At 39.6% G+C, this 17559-nt stretch overlaps 1 protein-coding gene across 2 annotated transcripts in view; it reads right to left on the bottom strand.

Annotated features, from left to right (window-relative positions):
- The window catches only part of Focad (focadhesin), a 305147-nt gene that overhangs the window by 223045 nt on the left and 64543 nt on the right, over positions 1-17559 (bottom strand). For both annotated transcript variants that reach the window (XM_031377824.1, XM_031377825.1), the window contains one exon: positions 3708-3809. In XM_031377824.1, coding sequence (XP_031233684.1) covers positions 3708-3809 — 102 coding nt within the window. The remainder of the gene's footprint in view (positions 1-3707; positions 3810-17559) is intronic.

The following is a 17559-nucleotide window of genomic DNA, read 5'->3' as shown; positions in this document are numbered from 1 at the left end:
AGAAGAGAAGAGAAGAGAAGAGAAGAGAAGAGAAGAAGAGAAAAGAAAAAAAAAAAACGAAGTCACTCTACTCCTTCAGGACACAGACCAAGTGTGCTATACATGATCCTCTAGGGCAGCAGTTCTTAACCCCATTGGGGGTCAAATGACTCTTTCATAGGGGCCACATATCAGATCATACATTACAATTCATAATAATAGCAAAATTACAGTTAAGAAATAGCAATGAAATAATTTTATGGTTGGAGTCCCACAACATGAGAAACTATACATAAGGGTCACAGCATTAGGAATGTTGAGAACTGCTCCAGGCCATCCTGAATCTCTTGGCAGCCATCCTAGTATCAGGCCAATTGTATTATGGTATTGTCTGTGCACAAGTAATGCTTATTGTACTAACTGATGACACCAAACAAGGAAAATAGTGAATATGGAAGTCTGTACATGTCAGTGAGAGGCCATAAAGACCTTCCTTTCATGAACAAGTGATATCCCTCAACTTAGGAAGGAAAAAAAATGCTCAAGTCACTAAGATTGATAGTAAATGATTGTTGTTAACCTTTCTATTTTTTTAGCAAACAGCATCTCTATATTATACATACTTCAATTTTTCTATAAGTTGAGGCATCCATTGGAAGACTTTAGTGACCCCCACCATGAATAAGTAGGGCTACTTTATTTTTACCTTGTTAACTTGCAGAATATACAAGTAATTCCACTTTTTGATTCAAATTTATTTGATCCTGACCAGATCCTTATAAAGATGATTGATAGACAGAAAGATGATAGATATATTGATTGATTGATATATGGATGGATGGATAGATAGATAGATAGATAGATAGATAGATAGATAGATAGATAGACAGTCAGACAGACAGACAGACAGACAGACAGACACCTGGCTATGTGTATGTGTCTACACAAACTATGAATGAAATAGTTGTCCCCAACCTCTTCAAAGAAACCTCCAAGTCAAGGGAGTAAGATCATGCACTGACATATCTTTAGTATCTAACTAGATTCATTAGACTCCAGTAACTCCTCTTATTTCCAAGATGCCATCATTTCAGAATGACAGGCAAATGTTAAATTAAAAACCTGACCATATCACTAACAGTTTAAACAGTCTATGCTATGACAAAATAGTGATGCAAGCCAGGCAGTGGTGGCGCACGCCTTTCATCCCAGCACTTGGGAGGGAGAGGCAGGGAGTTTTCTGAGTTCAAGGCCAGCCTAGTCTACAGAATGAGTTCCAGGACAGCCAGGACTACAAAGAAATCCTGTCTCAGAAAAAAAAAAAAAAAAGTGATGCAAATCCTAGCACTCCATGTTTCCTAGTACTCCAAGAGCCTATCTTGCCAGCCTCTCTCTCCATTTAATCATCACACTCATTTCAGGTCTTCAGTCACCCCACTGGGCCCCCACTTGCAGGTCCTTCTACTCCTATCACCCTCCAGTTCTCCGATTTGCAATGACTTCCCAGGGTCCTTTCACTTTCCTAACAGGCAGTCTGTGGTTGAATCACCATTACAAGCTTCCATTGCACAACTGTTTATTATCATGGTATGTGCAGCATCTATATTCCTTGCCAAACTGTAACCCAAATAAGGACAGACTATAGCCTTCTGTTTACTGCTCTATCACCAAGACTATGTGTACCAAGCTCCTCTTCTAAGAAATGTGCCATCAATTAACATGGTTACATAAAGTCACAAATACTGAAAATTAGCATGCATCAACAAAATATGACCTTATTCTTTTTTCTTTTTTTCTGTTTTGATTTACTATTTATAAAAAATAATTAACTATGATACAAGCATTTTTTAAACATAAGTGAAATTATATTGTTGTGCTTCCTTAATGATCAAGTTCCATTTAAAAATTGCCCTAGCTTAATTTTTTTTCTGATATCATACACCACATTTCCAGAGTTCTGTGATAACTCATTGCTATCTCAGGAAGAGAATAAAACAAAAGGCTCAAACACCAAAGTGACAAAGAATATTAAAGATGTGAAACAGTAAATTTCGTTCTGCACAGATGTCCTCTGTACTTCTGCTTCCCACTAAAGAAGACATGGTAGACAATCGCTAAGATGGAGACAAACAATAAGGCTGCAGGCCCACCTCTGCCTCCAACCTTCAGTTAACCCGGTATATGCCATGTTCTCCCTGGCTCCTTGTTCTCAAACCCATGTGCTAGGTTAACAACCTTATGGCTCCCAACCTAAAGTCCACAACATTGGTAATGTATAGAATTCTCAGTGAAAGTAAAATCACAAGACAGGCTTTCAATAAATCAAAGTAGACCTTGCTACAAACACTGACACAAAGACCTAGCATGAAAATATATTGACAGTTCAGTATGTCTGACTTAAGTATATAGTTTAAGCAGTAATTCATACTGAAAGAATAGACTATCTTTACATTTTGCCTCCATCACTCAAATGTGAAGCATTGTTCCTGTTCTGAATAAATTACCAACCTACCTGTATTACCTTCTAAACAACCTAAAAGTTACTGTTCCTAAGTTAGATCTGACAATATAACCAGAATTTTTAATTCTGTCTTGCAAAGCACAACCCCATAGTCCAAATTTATAATTGAAATTACCTTCTGCAGGGTCAGCATGAGAGCACATACATTTTATTTAAGATTTATTTATTTATTATATATACAGTGCTTTGCCTGCATGTATGCCTGCAGGCCAGAAGAAGGCATCAGATCTCATTACAGATGGTTGTGAGCCACCATGTGGTTGCTGGGAATTGAATTCAGGACCTCTGAAAGAGCATGCTCTTCACCGTTGACCCATCTCTCCAGCCCAAGCACAAACATTTAATCCCAGCACTCAGGAGTCAGAGACAAGGAGAATTGAGTTCAAGACCAGCCTGATCTACATAATGATGTCCAAGCTAGCCAAGGCTACATGGTACCACGGTATCTCAAATGGAGTGGAGAGGTTAGAAAGAGATCTAAAACAATGTTATAATGACTCAAAGAAATTTCATGAAGCCAAAATACTTATAAATTAATTTGGGGTTGTGTTTGTTCTGGCAGAGTTGATGAAAGGTTTATCTAGTAACTATTAATATCATACCAGTGAAAAACCGTTTAAGGTAAAAACAATGTTGGACCACCTTCTTGCAGCTGATTACAAGGTGCTACAGTCTGAATACGTCTATGGTAAGATAATCTTCAACCCACTCATGGGCTTTGTTCTCAAAACTTTAAGGTTTTTTAAGGCACCTATAAGTGTCTGTGCATTATGAAGATGATGGAACAGTATGCTACAGAAGGTTTTAAAGCAGATAGCAGAGAATAAAACCAAGAGTAAGTGTAATAACATTACAAATCAAACTGCAAGTTGTTGTGGGGACACAAAAAAGAGACACCTCAGTGCCTGCAATAAGCAAAGATGAGGAACAAAATGTAGACAGAAATTTAAAACAGCAGGCTTAGTCAGGGAGGGGACAAAATTCAACAGAGGTAGGTGGCTACTCTACTGATAGTTTAACAACATATAAGCCTGGCAGAGCACGTTCTCTTACTGCTAGAAAGAAAAGAGAACGTACAGCCAGCTCTAGAACATCTCTTCTTAAGAACTTCATAATCACAGAAGCTAAAAAGAGCACAACACAAGGATCCAGCTCTAAAATGAGCACACCCCATTCTGTGTCCTTCATTTAATTTATTTTACGTTACCTTTCAGGGCATTGCTGGAAAAAAGCTGTCAGCTGCTGCAGGAGTAGTGGCCAGCAGTCAGGCCTGTGCTCAAGCACGGTGATCAAAGGCTGAGGAGGATTTCTGAGAAACACAGGAAATCATATTATTAGCTGTCATTTCAGGAGTACGCATTCTCTCTATCCAAATATAGCAGCAAAGAAGCCAACACCAGCTACAGACGTTTCCCAGGATCTATAATGTCATAAAACTATCACTTCCTGAACTAGGGAGGTGGTTCATGAGAACTGACTTTTCCTGCATTTTATCTAATTCTTCTCCTGAAAAGAAAATAGATCCAGAGTCTCAGAGGTCTAAATTAGAAAATGGGTCCTGCAGTTTAATAGCTCAGACTTCATTTCATCTCTTAAATCCAGTAGCTCTCTCCAAACTACCCTTTGTGTCCTCATTCCTCCTCCTACTGTCCTTTCCCATGCAGGTAAGTTGTCCTCCCCTCTCACGTTAGGCTAGCTTGTAAGCAAAATGTATCTTCTGCTCTTGGTTACTTTTACTATGTTTATTTTTATTTTATGTATGTCTGTGAATCAGGGATACCCAGTGTCTGGAAGCCAGAAAATGGCACTGAATTCCCCTGGCTGTGGAGTTACAGATGGTTGTTAGCTTCAATGTGAGTGCTAAGAATTGAGTCACTGGTCCTCTGTAAGAGCAGCCAGTGCTGTTAGCACTGAGGCATCTCCCCAGTCCATCCTCATTTTTTCTAGATTCTCAGTACATGCACAGTTCTGTGTATCTTAGTATAAAGGAAAAGACAATACTCCTCCCATCTCAAACAGGAAAGCTTCCAAACTGAAAGTGCTTTAAAACCGCTGATGTACAGGAATTTATATTACTTGCCCTATTTCCATTAAGATATCTAAAAAGGCTTTATTAGACAGAGAATCTGAAATCTGGAGGATTCTCAGAGAATGGGACTTTAGGAAAAATGAAAAAGCACAACAGATTCTTTCCAAAGGTTCAAAAGCCTAATAATAATTGTAAATGTACTAGGGTTTTTTTTGGTTTTGTTTTTTTACTTTATATTTATTTATGCATTTGGGGGAGAAAGGCACCATGGACAGAATGTGGGAATCAAAGGACAGCTCTTGGGAATCAGAGTCCCCTTCCACCATGTGGGTTCAATGGATTGAATTCAAGTCATCAGACTTGGCAGCAAGTAGATATAGATAAATATTTCTTGGGACTTATTTGTGCAATGCTAGGGATCAAGCCCAGGGCCTCTCATGTGCTAGACAAGCAAGCAATTTACCACTGAGTCACACCTGCAGTGTGCAAGTAACTTCTTAGGGGCAACCCTCTTGATTCTTTTCAAATGTTTGCCTGTCTGTCTGTATGTCTGTTTATTGTAGCACGGAGCATGAGTGGAAGCCATGGGAAAACTTTTGAGAGTTGGCTCTTGTTTTGCTCTCTTACTTCTGCTGTACAGTTTCCTGCCAGCTCAGCGGTAAAGCAGCTTCCAGGCAATCCTGTCTCCAATTCCCATCTCCACATAGGACTGTGAATACTGATGCATTCCCCTGCATCTGACTTTTCATGTGGGTTCCAGGAATGAACTCAGGCCATCAGGCTTTCAAGAGCTTTTACCCACTCAGCCATCACCTCAGCAGCCTTGTAAAGATCTAACCCAGTCTGAACTCAGAATCATACTCATCCTGCCTCTTCAGATATTCTACCAGCATGTACCATGACTCTTCTTGGTTTCTAAAGCATGATGGGTTTTCCAGCATATAAGCATCATTACTTAGACAGTAAGAAACACAAATCCCCATAGCCCATGCAGATCTACTAAAGCCCTGCCATAAAGTACAGGTCAGAGTGTAGCTCTCACCCAGTGCCTGCATAAGCAACTTTTAAAAACTCTATAGGTGATTCTACTATGTTCCACACTCTGACAGCTGCTACAAGGGGAAAAATTAAAAATAAAAAAAAATAATAAAAACCTCTGAAGAAAGAAGACAAGGGTAGGGATTTTTCTGTTTATACTGTCTTTTACAAAGAACAAACTTTAGTAGATATATCACAGTTAAACTCGAGATTTGTGTTAAGTATCTCTCTGACAGTCCTCCACAATTTCTGGCCATTATACCTTCATCTCTTTATTTTTGCTTCAAGCTTACCTGCTCTACCATGCACTTGTCTCACAGGCCAGCAGCTTGCTAATTAACACACAGGCTAGTTCTAACTGCTAGATTACCACCATTGCTAAGAAATAGTTCCATCCAACCTTTTATACCAAGCCTCAAAACTCACATTAAAATCATGAATATAAATCCCAAACTCTTTGCCAAGTGATCTGGGATCACCTTCCACCCTGGATGTCACAGATATGAAGTCCTAAATGCCACTCAGCACATCACAGCAGAGAAAGGTCTTCAACTCTAGCGGCAGTTACTGCCCCTGGGTGCTCTTCTGAGAAGCATGACCAGTCACTAATCCTCTGGCTAAGGGTGGCCCTCACAGCTACTTAAGAAGAAAATCTGGAAAATTAACAACAAAGCTTCCATGCAATCACAAAGCCCTGTTGATTTCCAATTCTTCTCTTAGAAATCAGCTCTTGAAAACATGGCTAGGTGGTTCAGAGCACCGGCTGCTCTTCAAGAGAGCCTGGGTTCAATTCCCAGTACCCCATGGAAACTCACACCTGTCCTTAACTCCAGCTCCAGGGCATTTGGCACCCAAACATGGCCAAACATACAGACAAAATACCAATGCACATAAAATAAAATTTAAAAAATAAAGAAAAGAAACAGAAACCAGCTCCTTGCCCCACTTACCCTCTCCTCTTCCTGTTCCCCCCAAAATCCTACTGCCTCTTGTTCACCCTCTCATCTTCATTCCTCTTCCTGTTTCTCATACCTCAACAAGATATCAACGACAAGTCAATCTCCCCTTGAAAACACATTCAAATTAAACCAGGTCAACAGAAATAAAACACAGTCACTTTGAAGTAGTAGAAATGACAACATATGCAACCAGCTCTGATTCTGACACAACTCTGTTCCATTCAGAACGTAAGGAACCATTCACTTTGCTGCAGGAAACAAAGGGCCTATTTCTCCAGCTACTGGATTCAGCCAATTCCAGTTAGCATCTCCAACTTAATCCCTAAATATTACATTAAGTAGAATATACAAGGAAAAAGTTCCAAATTAAACACTGATTTAGACCTCTGGATAATTAATTTATCCAGAAAATTAAATATACTGTAAGTGACAATATTGTAAAAAAAAAAAAAAAAAAAAAAAAAAAAAAAAAAAAAAAAAAAAGAATGTATGATACTGATTACAAGAGGCTAATAAACTTGAAAGAAATGACATAAAAAATGCAAACATTGATTTTTGTTGATTAGGTTTTGATTACTAATATTATACTTTTTCAAACAATACAAATAACCTAAAATCAATTATGATTGCCAAAGTTTTGTTTTTAAGCATAATAAACCAAAAAGCTAAATTCTCCCTTGTGAATCATCAAACATGAATTTTACATGAATACATGTAAAAAATAATAATACATAAAGGCTTACATCACATACTAGAATGGATATGCCTTAATTAAACGAACTGCACTGCCAGCATGCATGAGACTGACTTGCACGACTGGCATGTCCAACAGACAGTCTTCACAATGGAAGCAAGACTATGCCCCAAAGCTCGATTAGCAGCACCCTCGCCTCCCCCAAGGAGCACTGGAACTTCTTGCAAATACTGACAATCAAAACTGGCCTCAAACTCCTGATCCTCCTGCCTCTGCTTCCTTCAGCAAATCCTACCAGCATGCACCAACACAACCAGAGGACCCAGCTATACCACTCCTCACATACCCAGAAGACGCTCCAACATGTAATAAGGACACCTGCTCCACTATGTTCATAGCAGCCTTATATATAATAGCCACAAAATGGAAACAACCCAGATGTTCCTCAACAGAGGAATGGATACAGAAAATGTGGTACATATACACAATGGAGTACTACTTAGCTATTAAAAAACAATTAATTTATGAAATTCTTAGGGAAATGGATGGATCTGGAGAATATCTTCCTGAGTGAGGTAACCCAATCACAAAAGAACACACATTGCATGCACTCTCTGATAAGTGGATATTAGCCTAGAAGCTCAGAATACCCAAAATACATTCCACAAACCACAAGAAACTCAATAAACACACTTTGGTCTTCAAAAGTGTGGACGCTTCATTCCTTCTTAGAAGGGGGAACAAAATACACATCTAAGGAGCTGCCGAGACAAACTATGGAGCAGAGACTGAAAGAAGGACAATCCAGAAACTGCTCCACCTGGGAATCGTTTACATATTCAATTATCAAATCCAGACACTATTGTGGATGTCAGCAAGTGCTGGCTGACAGGAGTCTGATATAGTTGTCTTCTAAGAGGCTCTGACAGTGCCCAACTAATACAGAAGTAGAGGCTCACAACCATGTACTGGACTGAGCATAGGGTCCCCAATGAAGGAGCTAGAGAAAGGACCCAAGGAGCTGAAGGGTTTGCAGCCCCTTAGGAGGAACAATAATATGAACTAACCAGTACCCCCCAGAGCTCCCAGGGACTAAACCATCAACCAACGAGCACGTATGGTTGGGACTCATGGCTCCAAGCTGCATATGTAGCAGAAGATGGCCTAGTTGGTCATCAATGGGTGGAGAGGCCCTTGGCCCTGTGAAGGTTTATGCCCCAGTGTAGGGGAATGCCAGGGCCAGGAAGTGGGTGAGGGTGGGTTGGTGAGCAGGGGTGGGGGGCAGGGTTTGTTTTTTTGTTTATGTTTTTGATACTTTTTCGAAGGGGTAACCAGGAGAGGAGATATCATTTGAAATGTAAATAAAGAAAATATCTAATTTAAAAAAAAAAAAAAACTGTCCTCTGACTCTGCCTAATGTCCCTGCTGGAGCAAAACTGTCTCTGGTTCAGCCTCACTGCCTGAAGTCCACATCTGAACAGCTTTAACTTAAACAGAACTAAAAGTAATCAATCATGATTGAAATTTACACTTCTTATGGAAATACACTTAACAAAAATTAGCATTGGATGCACAAGAAAACTGAAAAGGCTTAAAATGGAAAAGAACGTAAAATTATCTCTTTATTAAATAAATCTTATTCTAAAATAAACATCATTGGAGAATATAGATGCTAATTTGAGTATGACAGAAAATGAAGTTATTATCCTATCAAAAATATTATAATTAGAGAATGAAAAATGTCATAAGGCTGAGTATAGTTCACTCTTGATATATTCAAGATCTGATTATTAAATTTATGGATTATTCAAAATTTTTTTCTTCCTCTTACTTGCTGTTTGTTAGCCATTCAACTTCTTTGAACATGTATTCAAATGAGAATGTTCCAGGCATTTGAAAGGATACACAATTTAAACTCCAAAAATTTAATTTGGAAGTACCAGAAAGAAAGAGAGAGGGAGGGAGAAAGGGAGAGAAGGAGGGAAAGAGAGTGGGAGGGAGAGAAAGAAGAAGGGAAAGAGGTAGGGAAGGAGGAAGAGAGGGAGGGAGAAAGGAAGAGAGGGAGGGAGAAGGCAGGTGGGCAAGCAAGCGGCTGAGTACTGTGTGCTTCCTGACCATGGCTGCCTCAGATCCTTTCCTGCTCCATGAGAGTTCTATCATGCTCAGCTTCAATCATTCTCAAATCTGCTACTCAAGCTACATAGCTAATTTACTCCATCCTTTGTTTAAAATGTATGGCTGACCCTCCAGCCAACCAGGTCATTTGGAACTAATGGTGGTGGCCATGGAATAGGACATTTTGAAAATACAGCCAAGTGTGGATGCCACCATAACTGTCATTTCTGTAGTGGATTTTATACAAGCCATGCAGCAAGCTTGGACTCTTTTTTTTTTTTTTTTTAAATGGCCATGTCCCTATATCAAATAAACCTGAAACTAGAGAGAGAGGATGTGACAATAGGAGCAAGGAACACAGAATTACAAAAAAAAAAAAAAAAAAAAAAAAAAAAAAAAAAAAAAAAAAAAAAAAAAAAAAGAAAGAGAGAAAGAAAGAAAGAAAAGAAAAGAAAGAAAAAAGAAAAAAATCGAGTTTCATGTAGCCAAGACTGGTTTCCAACTCACTATATAGCCTGCCTCTGCCTCTCCAGACCTGGGATTATGGGATAGGTGTACACCACTATGCCTCCCATTCATGCAGATCAAACCCAGTGACTACACATACTAAGCAACAACTCTAGCAACTGAGATATACATCTGTCTCCAAATTTTCATTCTCCAGCAAAGCATGTGATCTCTGGCAGGAGAATTAGTCTCTCTTGACCAATGTTCCTTCATCTGTAAAATGAGCTCAGGCAAGATAGCTAATAGCTGATGTATAACCCACATGAACATTAAATCCCAGGCAGAGGACACACAGGATGCAATCAAGCCATGCAAAGGAAACAAACCACAAAGATGGCGCCCCCATTTGTAATTTATATGGCAAGCGTGAATGGTTCTAAGGCCAATGATGGTGAAACCTTAGGCCTAACCTATTACAAAAACCATCCTGTATTGTCTGCTTCCTAGGAAAGTAAAGTGCTGTGTCCAGAAGGATGATTAAGTCAGAATTATCTAGCTTCTGAGATAGCCTATAGATCTGCTTTCTCCTTAAAGGAGAATAACATCATTTCTAAAGATCAAAATCAATACAAATCAGACAAGCAGGTCACCCTCCATTGGCCTCCAGTGCCTGTAAATCTCTTTGGTTTTCTTTTGGCATGCCACATGAACCAGTATGTTGAACATTCTTTGACACTTTCCTATTTTGTGACATGTAAGCATTTATACTGATATTCTTAATAAAGTATATAATATAATATCTAACAAATAGAAGAGTACCATCAACACTAGCCAGAGTGAATTTATGTGTAAGAGCACAGTCCGCCTAAAAGTTGGATCTCTGTCTTAATATTTTTTCTTCCTCATTGTGTGTCAAATGCACTTCTATAATGAATATAATTACACACACACACATACACACAACATGTCCCTGTGTATTTATGTAGTCATAAATGAAAGAAGATAGAAGATCATGAAAAATCAGTTTTGTTACAGAGTCAATACTGATCAGAGTGGGGGATGGGGATGAGAGAGAAGCCTACAGACTTAGATGCAAATATTTCTTTGCTCCCCACCTTTCACTAGTATTATTGACAGTGGAGAGCAGTGCATGCATCTGAAATTAGAGAGCAGAGGGAAAGGGGAATGATATATGCATGGTTCCACCAGACGATCACCAAGGCAATGATAAAATAAGGTATGCAACGGTAGTCACCTTTACAAGAATAAGTGCATCAATCTTAATAGAAATGAGGGAATAAAAAACTTAGCTGTGTGGCAGTTAAATCAGGAAGCAAAAGTCATCTGTAACCTTTAGGTCACCTCAACCTTTTGCTTCATCTCTGAGCATCAGAAAGCTATGATTTGATTTACATGGTGAATTCAGTAACTGGCACAGAGCGCCTTTTCTGTGTGAGAAACAATGCCTGCAAGTCACCATGCATTTCCATGTATGCAGCTGTGACCCTGGAGCTTTCAGAGCAATGCACAGCACTTACTCCATCAAATATGCATTTTAAAAGCATTTCTCTACCTGCTCGGAATTTTTATTGGAAAGTGCTGGCGAGAAGCAGGGTATTTTTTTTTAAATCTCTGCAGATAAGTTAAAAGATGAATATTAAGAAAATGTTGTGAGGATTACAACATGGACATTACTGCAAAAGAAAAAAAATGATTCAAAAAAAGAAATTAGTAGTAATTATAAAGCACTGTGTAACATAATTTGAAAACACATGTATTTGTGTGCTTCCCACAGGAGGGCCTCAGGAAAGTGCCAGAGCAAAAGTGCTTTCGTCTGGACATTTTTGACTGATTATGTATTTCCTTAGGTCTGTCAGGCAGGTAAGGAGTATATGAGGATTTTATTAAATACGCTCCTTACTATTGTTCTGTCCTCACACACATCCTTCCCTAGGATGAGACTTTTCAGGCAACGCTATCTTTTTAGAAGGTGGTGCCTTGGAGTTGGGGGCAGGGTGGTATAGGTGCTTCAGGATCTAAGACCTATATCTTTCATTCCATTATATGACATGATCGTGCACAATAAATAAGCTATAAAAGAAAAATGGAATGATTTTTGTGGCCTCAGACATTTTTTTTTAATTACCATGGCAGTTTTTATATCAGTATCTATATTTAGAAAAATTTGTACAACATTTTCTAGGAACGACTGCTCACTGAAGATGAACAATATGTATATCCTTATTTTTTAGGTCTAACTATCAATCCTAGCAGCAAATCCCACATGATTAGAATCATTAAAAAAAAATCATCAGCAAAGACATTCATAGTACAAAGAGAGAAAAGAAGAATGAAGTCGGAAGCAAAACACTGAGTAGACAGAAAGAATCGGACTGCAAAAACTGCAGATAACCCTGCAGGGCACTGCTGCCTGAGCTGACCCAAGCACTGCCTGGCTTGATTTTTCTGTTTGCTTTTGGTTTTGTTTTCCTTAGTCCCAATGGGCATGTTCAGAGGCATCAGTGACTGTGACACTCTGCTCCTCATCGTCCTCCGCCTGGTCTTTACATAAAGATTGCCATAAGCCCTTTGAACTTAAAAGAAAAAAGTTTGAAACTATGTTCACACATTCCTAAGTCAAAGCCCAAAAACTGGCAAGATCATGATGGTAAGTAAGCACCAATACATTAAAGGAGACTATATATCTAGGGTAATTGCTACATTAGGCTTAGCTAATCTGTTCTCAAAAGAACTGTAAACAATGTCCCCCACCCGGAAAAGGTGACCTAAGGTGTGTTCTCACCTGAAATAATGGTTCCTTGAGTATCCTTACCAGTGATAAAGACCAAGGTAAGCTTATTTTTAATAACCTCTTAAAAGTAGTTACCTTCAGAATAATCGTAAAAGCAAAAACACTAAAAATTTACTTCTTAATAAACAAAGAAAACCTGAGATAAAATGTGGTATAAGCATGTACTAGAAAAGGGGAATAAAGCAGTGGTACATGCTACAATGTGGATGAGATCCTGAAAACATTATGCCAAAAAGCCACATATACAAGGCCATACATTTTATGTCTCCATCACATGAAATTTATAGAATGTACAAAGTAAATAGTATTATTCTTCAGGGATGGGTGAGAATAAGTGGCCTTGTACATGAGGCTTCCTTTAGAGGTGATATGCTGTTCTGAAACTAAGTAGCAGTGGAAGTTATATAATTTAAAGAACTTTAATAAAATCCACTCGCTCAAACACCTTAAAAGAATTTTACGGCATATAAATTATGTCTCAATAAAAAAGAAGCACTAAAGGGATATTGTAAACGTCAGCCAGGTATGATGACACATGCTTCTAACCCCAGCACTCTGCAGCCTGGAGTGATCACAGCCCCAAACCAGCCTAGGCCACAAAGCAATCTCAAAATAATCACAATGGAATTTACATTACAAATTCTAAACTTAAGGCTGACAGATGACTCAGTTTACAAAGAACTTACTGTGGAGCCAGGAAGTGGTGGCTCACACCTTTAATCCCAGCACTTGGGAGGCAGAGGCAGGCAGATTTCTGAGTTTGAGGCCAGCCTGGTCTACAGAGTGAGTTCCAGGACAGCCATGGCTATACAGAGAAACCCTGTCTCGAAAAATCCAAAGAACTTACTGTGCAAGCCTTAGGTCCTGAGTTCAGATCCCCAGAACCAATGTAAAGCTGTACAAAGTAGGGTGAATCTATAATGTTTATGCTCTTATAGAGACAGAAACACCAGATACTCATAGGCTTCCATGAGCTGGTTTGGTTGCAAACATTAGAAAACTACATGAGAATCTGTCTCGCACAGGCGGAAGAGGAAGACTGACCTCCACGTGTATGCCAAAGCACATACACGCGCGCACACACATACACACATACACACACACACCAAAAACAAAAACCTGGGTGGTATACACTTTTAGGCCTAGCACTTGGAGGCAGTGGCAGACAAACCTCTGAATTTCAGGCCAACTTGATCTATGTAAGGAGTCCCAGGTCAGGCAGAATTAAATGGTAATACTGTCTCAAATAAAAACAATCAAAAACAAAATCACAATAAATATCAACAACCACACACTATTTTAAATTGTTAGCCTTCTCATTTTAGAAACATCTGTGTATCATATAAAGTACATTAATATAGTAAATGTACTAAATTTTCCCTGAGGAAAATTTCAAGTTAAGATATAATTTACTCCTCCTGATAATCAGTCATTTCCACCCCTAAGGCCATTTCTGGCTCCCCTCTGCCACTAAGGATATGAAGTACTGCGGAGTGGGGTGCATTATTTTGAAGAGCTCACAGTGAACACTGGGGGTAATATGAAGCTGGGTTCTGGGTGGTCTCTGTGTCTTCCCCACAGATTTCTCCTTAGTTATGACAGGAAGTTGACACTTGTGACAAATCAGAGCACAGAGTGACTAGGTGAACAAAGCTAAACCCACAGTGAACAACGATGTGGTAGCCATCATGGTGCATGGGAAGGGAGGGGGATGCTCCTCAGACACACATGGCATTGTTTACACTATTCAAAAATGCCAATACCAAAAAATAAATAAATAAATAAATAAAAAATGCCAATACCATAAAACATCCAGAGCAAGTGAGATGGGGTGCCGTGTTCTAAAAGAATTTTTTAATTGACAACTAAAAATGACTTGCAACCATAAACAATATCCTATAGACTGAAAAATAAAAAAGAAAAATAGAAAAAAAAATGAGCCCCCAATCAAACTCAAAAGGCTTCGGAATGACCACCTCTCCTGAGCCACCTGCAGCCCTCTCTCTCCCTTGAACACCAAACAGCAGTTCTGCGTCCTTGAGCACCTCCACAGCATTCTCACAAAGTTCCTGAAAGAAGAGTTTCAGGATCCCAAGGCCCAGGTTCTTTGTAACTCATGTTGATTCTCTGAGTTATTCAAGTTAAGTTTATCCCCTTGGGTAATCAGATACAGGAAAAAAAAAAACAGAGAGAGGTCCAGAAAATACTAATATACAAACAGAGACGGCTTTGCAGTTGTGGTTATCAAAATATAGTCCTATTTTTAATTTGGTAGCTTGTCTAAGCCATAACCCTTTTGCATTCTCTCTTACGATCTATTTTGAAGGAAGACATGGCACCAGGAACTTAACTAGCTCAGTTTCTCCACTGCTGACACTGTGCCAAAGAGAGGATTCAATCCACACACAGGGCACAGAGTTTCAATCCGCTCAGGATCCAGCCATCCTGTGTTACGGACCTCAGCGCCTACCTCAGAGTCCACCATCTGCCGAGTCATTAAATATTCCCTCATTCCAGAAAGCGCTGCTTCCCACGAATAGGATTCTGAACATTTGATATTTGTACATGTCAGCCACTGTCTGGCACATCAGAATAAAGCACAAATTCTGGAACAAGCAGTCACTGCTCATGAATTCACAGCTATTTCCTCACTTTCGCTGAGAGAAAAGAGACCATAAAAAGATTGCCATAATATGAATATGCAGAGAAAAATTTAAAAGCAAAGCACAGGATGAAAGTTCATGGAAATGGCGTATTACAAAGCAAATGAGAAAACTAGCCTCTAATAACTGGCAAATCATAGTCACACTTGCAGCCAACAATCCAGACCCAACAAAGGGAGAAGAAATTCTAAATTAAAAGATAACTTAATATCAATGAAATGCTATATTAATAATATGTTAATTAATTTAAAATTTGTTTACAAGTAGAAAAGCATTTCTAAACTTCTAGAAAACAGTTAAGTTCCTAGAGCAGGTCATAAACTTTGCTGTCCAGACTGTATCCTGTGAGCAGACATGTTGTGTCTGCCAAGCTCATACTTTAAAAACTTGAGAGTGCTGCCAGCATTTAATCAGGAGGATTCACACAGAAACCTTCCACTTATTAAAAGATCTGAAGGTCTGGCAAGGCTGACACCCACCACCTCATTGTAACAAGGCTATCGGTTCTCCGCAAGACCTTCTCACAAGAGTTACATGGGAAACTGAAAAGAACCAGGGCCTCAGGCTGTTCAGGTCATTCTAAGTTTCGCTCAGTTACAGGTGTACTAAAGAAGTTCCTTAGAGGGTGCTTAAGGCACAACTGCAGTGGGGACTTTGGCATTTTATACGTGGTAAAGCTCCTGAGCTAACTGCAAGAACCAAATTACTACCTTTTCCTCCCAATTACTCCCATAATCGAGAGTAGAAACAGTTGCAGTCCTATTAAAATACAGCCATCCAATTTTGATCAAGCCAGGAAGCTCAAGAAGGATGCTCCAGAAGGAGCAAGAGCAACTTCATCAACAATGAAGTTAATCCAGCTTTCTCTCTAAGCACAATCAGTAATCAACTGCACTCAAATCCCAACACAAGTGTGTACTTCAGGCTTAGGATGGAAAACTCTGAGGATAAACTGCTTATGCACAGGAAGCCCTGACAACCCGCTCAGGTTTCTAAGAGGGTATTTAGAAGTCTCTTCCTTTCCTGCTCCCACAACCACCCACCCACCATCTGAAGGCACTAACATGTAACAGAGCCATCGAATTAAGTCATTGAATGAATCTATGACCTTCTACATTCTCTCTCTATGCATCTGCTTGCTCTCTTTGGCTTGGTTTTTCTTGAGATTCATCCTGTGGCTCTGCCCCTAGCTTCTCCATTGTAGATGGCTAACATGGTAAGTCAACCCTGGATCCTTGATGCTGAGGAACATGCATGTTACAATGAAGAAAGAGGGTGAAACTAAACCACTCAACACACCCTCTTCTAGTCTAAACCTTCTGGGGTCCCTGCAGCCCATATGTGGTGACATCTAGTTCTTGGGGCTGAAGAAAGATCTTGTAAGTGGGAGACACAAAATGACTTGCATCCATATCAGGAAGCAACTGGATGAACATGCTGAGTTCCAGTCACAGAAAACTATGGGATGGATGAGACTCTCTGGCAAGCAACACTAAGAAGCAATGGTTCTAAGCATCTCTCAAGTCTTCTTTACTCTTACAGACTTTAAGAACCGCTGAACTCTGGGCCCACCAGAAGGAGGAGCTTTACTAGAGCCCCTGGTCTGCAGGTATTCTCTTTCACACCTGCATGCTATAAGCCACTTCACAGATGCAGCTGAAACCACCATGTATTCCATGTTACTATGACTCAAATTAATCAGCCATTTGAGCACAAAGGCAAACATGTTTAAAACACAACTACATACTGGCAAAGTCCTTAATGTTATGAAAAATACAGATTATCTTCACATGCAAAAAGCCAGTTATATGCCATGCTACGATTTTAAATTAATCCCATGCCTTTCAGCAACGTTCTAAGTCTCTCACAATCCTTCTCTGCTTTACACCATGCTCTCACCAGCTGCTGCTGCAAGGCGGGTGGATGCTGCTAACCAACACATAGCACGGAGGGCTCTAAAACAGCGTGACAATTTTATGCTTGACTCAGGTAATCATAGCTCTCTTGAGAGGAATCTGCACTCAGACTTACCTTCCCCCTGCTCCTGCCATCCACAATCCCCTCTGGGGGAACTTCAGACTCTAATACACTCGATTACACTATACAGATTTATAATGCCAAACAGCCATTCACATAAGGGCTCTCCATAAACATTACCAGATTTATGCCAACTCGGGTGACTGATTTGAACCTCTTAGGGTGTCACCTTATTTCAAGGCAAACCTTACATATCCATGTCTCTTTAATTCCTTAATGGAGGCTCCCTAGTCACACCTTGTACCTTTCCCCTTGTGAAAATAAG

Source organism: Mastomys coucha, unplaced genomic scaffold, assembly GCF_008632895.1.
Source record: "Mastomys coucha isolate ucsf_1 unplaced genomic scaffold, UCSF_Mcou_1 pScaffold18, whole genome shotgun sequence".
Taxonomy (NCBI): domain Eukaryota; kingdom Metazoa; phylum Chordata; class Mammalia; order Rodentia; family Muridae; genus Mastomys; species Mastomys coucha.
The sequence above is the reverse complement of the archived record's forward strand: the minus strand, read 5'-3'. Positions and strand labels throughout refer to the sequence as shown.